This window comes from Neofelis nebulosa, chromosome 8 (genome assembly GCF_028018385.1).
Source record: "Neofelis nebulosa isolate mNeoNeb1 chromosome 8, mNeoNeb1.pri, whole genome shotgun sequence".
Classification (NCBI taxonomy): domain Eukaryota; kingdom Metazoa; phylum Chordata; class Mammalia; order Carnivora; family Felidae; genus Neofelis; species Neofelis nebulosa.
In genome coordinates, this window is record NC_080789.1 from 130,793,375 (window position 1) to 130,803,007 (window position 9,633).

At 43.1% G+C, this 9,633-nt stretch overlaps 1 protein-coding gene across 1 annotated transcript in view; it reads right to left on the reverse strand.

Moving 5' to 3' along the window:
* MCM10 (minichromosome maintenance 10 replication initiation factor) overlaps positions 1–9,596 on the reverse strand; it is an 81,553-nt gene extending 71,957 nt beyond the window's left edge. The window contains exons 1-5 of the mRNA XM_058681868.1: positions 9,553–9,596; positions 7,752–7,838; positions 3,802–4,143; positions 2,917–3,021; positions 2,294–2,431 (exon numbers count right to left, since the gene is read on the reverse strand). Coding sequence (XP_058537851.1) covers positions 2,294–2,431; positions 2,917–3,021; positions 3,802–4,143; positions 7,752–7,758 — 592 coding nt within the window. The 5' untranslated portion in view covers positions 7,759–7,838; positions 9,553–9,596. The remainder of the gene's footprint in view (positions 1–2,293; positions 2,432–2,916; positions 3,022–3,801; positions 4,144–7,751; positions 7,839–9,552) is intronic.
* Positions 9,597–9,633: the final 37 nt, after the last annotated feature.

Consider the following 9,633-nt stretch of genomic DNA (forward strand, 5'->3'; position numbering starts at 1 on the left):
GTGGCTATATTACAGTGCAGCTCTGAAACAGAGTTCCTTTGTGCAATGACATTGAGCATTCCCTATACACAGAGCACTGTGGTAGATTGCATAAGGGAGTAAGAGCCCTCCTTCAGGGATCAATGATTAGTGATTTGTGTACAGATCAACTTTCTACCTGAAGAAAATGCGAAGTTAACTCCCTTTTGTTTCTGGTTTCATCTCATTCCATTTGGTTCCATTTCATTTTATTTACAGGGTGGGGCAGGCGAATCTAGGGGGACCAGGGTATTCTACTGACTTGCTTGCATTAAACATCCCTGATGTGGTTACTATTCTTATTTTAGAAGCATTTGATAATGTTCCTGAAGGTTTTCTGACCTTCCTTAAGATATTTTTCCTTAATACAATTTCACTCTCTCTTAAATAAGACTGTGTTGTTTACCCTCAAAAAAGACTTTGGATCACCGCTCCCAAGCTAGGAAGCAGGGCAACCCAAGAACTTGAGAATCTCTAGAAAGCATGCCCATGCCCCACACCCTCAAAACTGAACTTTGGACACTGCCTAATGACATAATAATGTTAAAGATCCTAAAGGGATGGATGCCATTCATAAGCGGATACAAGGAATACATAATTTTTGTTAAATAAATATGAACATGCAGGGCTGCTATTCCCTACTACAGAGTCATATGCCACTGCTGTTCTAAAGGGCCTTTTTGAACATACGTGGTGAATAGCATGCTGCTTACTCTGAGCTATGTTATCCAGACCATTCTGTCTTAGATCTTCCAAAGAATTATTTTTTTTAATATTTAAATATACTTCTTTGAATTTTATTTTATTTTTTAATTTACATCCATGTTAGTTCACATATAGTGCAACAATGATTTCAGGAGTAGATTCCTTAGTGCCCCTTACCCATTTAGCCCATCCCCCCTCCTAAAACCCCTCTAGTAACCCTCTGTTTGTTCTCTATCCTTAAGAGTCTCTTATGTTTTGTCCCCCTCCCTGTTTTTATATTATTTTTATTGTCCTTCCCTTATGTTCATCTGTTTTGTATCTTAAATTCCTCATATGAGTAAAGTCATGTGATATTTGTCTTTTCTAATTAAATATTTTTTAATGTTTATTTTTTTTAAACTTTTTTTCTTTAATCTTTATTTCTGAGAGAGAGACAGAGTGCAAGCAGGGGAGGGACACAGAGACAGGGAGGCACAGAATCTGAAGCAGGTTCCAGGCTCTGGGCTGTCAGCACAGAGCCCAACGCAGGGCTTGAACTCACAAGCCGTGAGATTATGACCTGAGCCGAAGGTGGATGCCCAACAGACTGAGCCACCCAGGCACCCCTAATGTTTATTTTTAAGAGAGACAGAGAGCGCACATGTGAGCAGGGGAGGGGCAGAGAGAGGGAGACAGAGGATCTAAAGTGGGCTCTGCGCTGACAGCAGAGAGCCTGATGTGAGGCTCGAACTCACAAACCGTGAGATCATGACCTGAGCTGAAGCTGGACGCTTAACTGCCTGAGCCACCCAGGAGCCCCGAGATCTTCCAAAGAATTATTACCATGTGCAAACTGAGGCAGTGCAATAAAATCAATACATAGCACTTATGAATATTTTTTAGTTTAATTCTACGTGCTTATATGTGGGCTGAACTAGAACGGTGTTTGAATATACATCTCTACTCCTGGCGAAGAAGTCTTTTCTAAAGAATGGACCCTCTGCTTTAATACAACTTCACTTCAAATAAAACCTGGCCATTAAAAGGAATCTGTGCCTTGAACTCACAAGCCTGAAGACTCATCCAGTGGTTATACTTGCTACAATTCAACTACAGGACTGTAGAGCTTCAAAAACATTTAATTCGTTGTTTTAGTAAATACCTACTCTGCACCTGAGGGTTTTCTGGGCACTTTAAGATGCAGAGGAAGATTACAAAACAGAGCATATGGCTCTCAATCCCAAACAAACTTACTTTTCTCAATGGGCAGTTAAGACAGACCCCCAGCTGTCCCCTGCAGGTATGACAGTGATGAACTGAATTTTAAACAGAGCCAGTCTGGGGCGCCTGGGTGGCTCAGTCGGTTAAGCAGCCGACTTCGGCTCAGGTCATGATCTCGCGGTCCGTGAGTTCGAGCCCCGTGTCAGGCTCTGTGCTGACAGCTCAGAGCCTGGAGCCTGCTTCCGATTCTGTGTCTCCCTCTCTCTCTGACCCTCCCCCGTTCATGCTTTGTCTCTCTCTGTCTCAAAAATAAATAAACGTTAAACAGAGCCAGAGTAGCGAAAAACCAGGCAGGCCTTGAGTACCGTACCTGCAGGTGAAACCTTCGGAGTCCGAGCCACCCGCTTGGTTTTCGGTAGAGCAGGGACATCAAGCTCTGCAGCGAAGCACGTTGACTCCTGAGTTCTTTGAACTTTCTTCTCCTTCAGAGGGGGACGTGGGGACTTAGCTATGTTATTAAAAGGAAAAGAAATTAACAAAGAAAATTTAGAAAGGAACTCAAAGGCTATTTTACCAGCAGCTGAATGCAGAAGTAATGCTATAATTTTTCTTTCTCTCTTTTAAATATTTATTTTTGAGAAAAAGAGAGAAAGTATGCATGTGTGCGAGCACGAGCAGGGGAGGGGCAAGGAGGGGAGGGAGAAAGAGGGAGAGAGGGAAGGGGGGGAGGGGGAGAGAGGGAGAGAGGGAGAGAGGGAGAGAGGGAGAGGGAGAGAGAGAGAGAGAGAGAGAGAGAGAGAGAAAATATGAATCCCAAGCAGGCTAAGCGCTGTCAGTGCAGAACTTGATGCAGGGCTTAAACTCACAGCCCATAAGATCATGACCTGAGCTGAAATCAAGAGGTGCATGCTTTACCCACTGAGCCACCCAGGTGCCCCTATAATTTCTCACTAACAGAGATGCACGTTATTCCTAGAATTACAGTCTGATTACCAGGAGATTTATGCAGAAGGGCTGGACTTGCAGGCTGTGTAATTGTTGCTATTTTTAGCTGTTCTTGTAAGGATTTCATCTGCTCTTGCAACTTCTTTAATTCATCTAGGAAAGAAAAGTATATTGACTTAAGACCCAGAGCAGAAGAAATATCATACATGGCAAAAATGCTGGAATTACTTTTGGTGTCTACTCCCTCACCCTGAAATGCCAAGAGCCACAATATAATCACATACTGAGAACTCACCATTAACTTTTGCACTAAGAGGTCCCTTAGAGAAATAAACTTTGTATTTTCAGTAATCAAGTCTCTAATACCTAAGCTAGTCATGAATTTGTTCTACTGACAAATATCACAGATACATATCCCCAGTTAACAAGTTTTTAGGAATCAAGAAAAGTGATTAGTATTTCATAAACTGAATACAATATAATAAATGCTGGTTCTTGCATTAGAAGAAACAGCAAACCACTGAATTTTATTATAATTTCAGAATATATAAGAGACAATGCCACGAATAAGAAAAGGGCACTCCACAAAGCTTCTGTTCAGAAATGGTCTCCTGCCCAAAAATAATGTGGAGAAGCCTGCCATCTTGTCCCTGGCTCCCCATGCAGAGGAGTCTCTGGGTAAGATTTTTCTGTAACAGGCACGAAAGACGTTAGAGCCATTCTGGGAGGGACTAAATTACAGCTGGCCTCTGCATGCTGAAATGCTGGCTGTGAATGTCTCCTCTACTAACTCCCACGATTTCTTTTTTTTTTTTTTTTTTTTTTTGCCAAGTCATGTATCTCCACTCTTGACTCAGCAGCTATTTTGATGAAAACTGTCAGGTTCCATCTAGTCTACCATGAAGAAATTAGAAAAGCAAGTAGTTAGGGCACCTTGCAACTCTTGATTACTTTTCCCTTGACTGGGAGCAGGAGCAGTGGGGACACTGTTTTTAGTTGACTGTGGTGTGGGAACTTCTTCTTCATCTGTTAAGTCCCCCATATCTCCAAAGAGAGTGGCCAGATTTTCCTTTCGGTCCTCAATCTCTCCCACTTCTCCATCAGCAGGCTCCTCTGAGTAAGATTCACCATCATCATCTGCATCAAAGAGCTCATCAAATGCATCAGGTTCACGATCTTCCTGGGTCAAGCGGTGACTCTCTTCTGAATTACAGTCCAGGGCTGACTCATTCTCCTCCAGCAATGCAGTCAGCAGAGACAAATCATCTTCCTCCCCTGGGGAAAAAGACGAAGGACAGAAAGTAAACCTACCTGAGAAAAACTGCTAATGACAAGCAGTTAATTAAAACACTCAACATTAATAAGGCACTTAAAATGGCTCACCATTTTGCCTGGTAAATTGTTGATCTTCTGTCCACCTTTCCTCTTCCCAAGTGCTTATAGGGCACTGGGTGAAGGAGAAAGGGGCCAACACCTGCATAGTGACCACACCGGGCCGTTCACTGGGCTGATCTTTCTCCCTGTGCTACTTCAGCTAGTGAGATAACTTCCTGCATACCAACTTCCATGAAATCCAACCCATAAGGGAATAACTCAAAAATACACTAAACATGCATTTAGGCTTTAATTGTTTGAGGGGTAAAAAAATTCAAATGTAGAAAAGGTACAAACAACCATATAAAAAGTACTTATATTTCATCAACCAGAATGAGTCATTTATGTTTGCTTCTTGCCTTTACGTTAGATAAGTAAACTTAAAAAAAAAAAAAGTTTATAGTTTATCATGCCAAATCTTTTTTTCAATGTGTATATGGTTTTTTTTATGTGCATATGTGAATTTTTTTATCATGCCAAATCTTATCACAATTCCTAACCAGTGCCTCCACACCCTACTGCAAGAAGTATCCTAATTTTGGTATATCAGTCTAGTCCATTTTTCAAAAAAAAATTTTTTTTTTTTAACGTTTTTTTAATTTATTTTTGGGACAGAGAGAGACAGAGCATGAATGGGGGAGGGGCAGAGAGAGAGGGAGACACAGAATCGGAAACAAGCTCCAGGCTCCAAGCCATCAGCCCAGAGCCTGACGCGGGGCTCGAACTCACGGACCACGAGATCGTGACCTGGCTGAAGTCGGACGCTTAACCGACTACGCCACCCAGGCGCCCCAACATTTTTCAAAATTTTAACATAAATACATAAGTATTCATAATCCATACAGAGTATTTGGTTGATTTATAATATTTTCGGGACACCTGGCTGGCTCAGTTGGTTAAGTGTCTTACTTCAGCTCAGGTCATGATCTCACGGTCTGTGAGTTCGAACCTGGTATCAGGCTCTGTGCTGACAGCTCAGAGCCTGGAGCTTGCTTCGAGTTCTGTGTTTCCCTCTCTCTGTCCCTCCTTCACTCATGCTCTGTCTCTCTCTCTCTCTCTCTCAAAAATAAACAGTAAAAAATAAAGTATTTTCATAAATTGTTGCACACTGTATGTATTCCTCTGTATCCTGGTTTAATTCAACATTGCATGTTAAGACCGACCTGAATCAAAACATACAGTTCTGGTTTCTTTCAATGGCTATATGGTAATTCTTTTCCAATTCTTTCCCACCACAAACTCTGCAGCAACCATGACGATGTCTTGCATACGTGTGACAGTTTCCCAGGAATACCTAGCACGAGTGGAATTGTTGGGCTGCTGGGTGCACATTTTCCGACTTGCCCAGATACGGCCAAACTCGCTCCCAAAGTGATTACTCACTAGCACTATGGCAGTGCCACTTCTCCCTAACGCCTCACCAATATCTGATGTCACTTTAAGTTTTTTTGCTAGTCTGATGGAGGATTTTAAAAGACATCTCAGTGTTCTGATTTGCATTTCCAGAGAAATCTCATGAGGTAAAGAATTGTTTACATTTATTGGCCCTTAGGATTTCTTCTTTCTTTCTTTCTTCTTTCTTTTTCTTTTGGTGCCCATTTTGTTCCCCCTGTTTGGGTATTAATCCTTTATAAAATCTGAGCCATTTTAAGACATTAATGATATTTCATGCACCGTGCCCCCCTTCACCTGAAAGACAAGAGTTAAAGTCCAGAGACATCAAGGGTCTGTTCAGGACCATATGGCAACACAGGTCAGCACAGGAGCCTGGCTTAGGATGGAGATCTCTAGGCCAGCAACCCAATATTCTTTGCACCGCTCTACACTCTCTTACCAGATGGAAAAGAGCCAATGCACAAACTCATGGCCTAGAATCTGATGAAAGGGTCTAAGGCTTAAAGTTAGATAATGATCTGCTGGAATTTCTTGCTCAATAATCACTGCAAAACTGGAGGGCACAGCAAGAAGAGGTGACCTGGCTCCCTGTGCTCTGGGTGAGACTGCCACATTCCCTCAAGGGAGCCAAAGAGGCCTTCCTCTCTCCTGTTCTTAGCTGCTGAAGAGAGCACACTTCAGGAAGAGGCTTTGGTTCACACCACTCATAGTTGATGATAAATGTTGCCCAGAGCTAATCTGTGATGCCTCCCAGCCCGGTTCAACTCAGTCACCACCAATAATCCTGTCTTCATGTTATGCTGACCCAACCTCCCTGCTTCATTTATACACTGGACCCTCTTCCTCTCAACCCCCCAAGGATGTCAGCCTATAATCATCAGCTCTCCTCCCCACATCACCCATGATTCCCTGTCTTCTGGAGCATTCCCCTCGGCATATGAATTCTTTCTAGTGTCTTCCATCATACCAACCAACTACCTGATTATCTTCCTACTTATTTGTTCTTATCTTGCTCTCTGTACTAGAATGGAAGCAGGAATGTTGTGCAACCGTGTTTCTCTAGCACCAGTGTTTCTCTAGACCAGATTTCGTCCACACTGGACCAAACTGTTAGCACTGTGACAACCAAATGAATGTTTATTAGATACAACGGTTTCTTAGAGGACACATACCCATTCACCACTTATTTTCATAACTATCTCATAGCAAATAATTATACTTTATATATTAACCGCCCTGAAGGTAATTTGATGATTTCAGGAAACAGGACGCTATTATTATACCAAAGGTATAATCAATGTCACGTGTTATCACAGTGTGAAGAATTTCAATAATATTTGGTTCTACTTTTTTGAAAAAGGAAGAGGGTAATAAACTTGGATTTAAAAACAAAATCTAGTTTCAGATAATGAGCTCATTATGTAACTAGAAAAATAATGCAGTTTATGTGTCAGCATCTCTTTACAGCCAGCACAATCACTGCTAAGCTACTCCCAGGCTAAGCTCTGTTAATCAGAGTAGCCTCTTTTTATTAGGTAAATATTGTGCATACACCTCTGCAAAATAAACAAAATGAGAAAGGACTACAAGAATTTAACTCACAGCTACACTGAAGCGACTTCAACATTAACTGTGAACTCTGAAGTCAGGCTGCCTGGGTTCAAATCCCTACTGTGGTAGTTTCACCTGGGACAAATTACTAAACATCGGTCTCCTGGTGTAAAAAATATGGCTGCTCATAGGGCACCTGGGTGGCTCAGTGGTTGAGTGTCCGACTTCGGCTCAGGTCATGATATCATTGTTCACGAGTTCAAGCCCCACATCGGCCTCTGTGCTGACAGCTCAGAGCCTGGAGCTTGCTTTGGATTCCGTGTCTCCCTCTCTCCTTGCTCTTCTCCTGCTCACAATCTGTCCTCTGTTCTCTCTCTCAAAAATAAACATTAAAAAACAAATAACATTCTCTGAAGTGAGATCTTTTCTGAACCACTCAGACAATACTTGAGGGTGAGGTAGCCATTTTCACCATTCCGCAAGTAGGATAAATAACAAGTCCATGGACAAAAGCATGGTTTTCCATGAAACACACATAACTTGAGACAGCTGCCAGAACTTACCATCCATGCTGTCAAGAGAACAGCTGTGATAGAGAACTTCAAAGGAGAATCCAGTGCCCAGGAGATGGCAGGAATGTCGAATCTCGGCTATGAAATCAACATTAGAAAAGTCACCCTTGATTGTTCTCGCTTTCTCACATCCCATATATAAAGAATCAGGGATCTCACAAATCCTATGGACTTGAAGCTGAGGATTCACCCAAAATCTGACTATTTCTCCCCCCCCCCCCCCACACCCCTTTTATCTTGTCTTCAAACTATGGTGTAGAAACTCAGTTGAGCTATGGAGCAGTTTGCTGGGTACTAGAGCACATGGATGAGACTGACTGTGAACAAGTATTATTGAGAATGGCCTAAATATTAGGGCTATTATCCCATGTTATTTACTGTGACACATTTGATGGCTCCCTTATCCACAGCAATCTAGTGTGTGTGGCTCTACTTAGTTGCAACCTTCGTCACATCAGGATTTCAATTCAATACTACTTAGCAAAACGCAGAGGTGGCAGAGCTAATTAGGGTAGATTCATGTTATTGTGTGCACTTTCCTTTTTTTCATTTAAATGATTTTAGTGACTGCAAGAAAAAAGCTCAACAGATTTTGTCTAGGCTCTTATTCAATGAATATGAGCTTCTATAGCTGGCTTTGGGAAGTGCAAGGTCAAGTATTAATTAGGATGCTTTCTTTTTATTTATTCGACAAATATTTCCATGGACCTATTGTGTGCTCCCCACTGTGTTGTCTCCTGGGAAATCTGCTGGATTGTAAGCTTGCTGAAGGGTAGCAAAAGGTCTCACTCACCTCTATAACCAACCGCCCTCCCCACTCCCCCCCCTTCATACGCTACCTCACCCTCACATCCAGGACCTCCCAACAACTATCGGTTCTATCTCCAAAACAGTGCTCAATCTTTTGTCTGAACCATGAGCTTCCTGTATCGGTCTGTCTTTCTGTAATCTCATTTCCATACAGCAGCCACAGTAGTCTTTTCTTTCCTTAGTAATCTCTGAGGAATATAAACCAGATGGTAGTATTCTCTTAACTAAAATTCTTTAACGATTTTTCATTACCATTAAAACAAAATTCAAAAGTCTATGAATTAAGTGGATACTCTCTCTCTTGTCTACTTCTACTCAGACTAGCCTGCCTACAACTTCTTGAACACAGAGAGTGCTCTCAGGCCTCACGCTCTTTGGAAAGTGCTCCCCTAGCTCCTTCTCACTCTTCAGTTTCCTCTTAAGCATGGAGTGTTCCGAGCCTTCCAGACCACCCTATCTGACCGGCTCCGCGGCGCCCGCCCAAACCGCATCCTTTTCGTGACTTCACTGCACTTTCCACTGTGGTGTGCGTGTTATCTGTTATTCTCTTTAGATTCTAAGCTTCACGCGGGTATAAGTAATGTGTGTTTGGAGGACTGCACATGGCACACACTCAATAACTTCAAGCAAATCACGAATTGAAAACAAAAAATGAAAAAAATAAAAGTCTCCACGGCATGCATTTTAAAAGGTTACTTGAGAAAGGACCCAAACCTGGTCCCTTAAGGAGAGAGGATGGCCCGACGCCTGGTACCTCCTTGGTGCCTTTAAGGCGCCCCTACCTTTCGGTCGCTCGGCACCCAGAGCCCACCCGGCCGCGCGGACACCGCGCTCGCCCGATTCCAGTTCTCCCCCACCTGACCGCCTCGGGCTCCGCGCTTCTCGGCCTCGGAGCTCTCCAAACTCTCCCGCAGACCCGCGTGGCGGGCCCCCTACCTCACCCCCGGGTGACCACCCATACACCCAGACCCCAGCTGCTTACCCTGCTCGGCACCGCTTCCAGACCTACAGCCAGACCCGCCAAAATTCCAACTTCGCTCCACCCCCCCGTCTGACGCCAGAC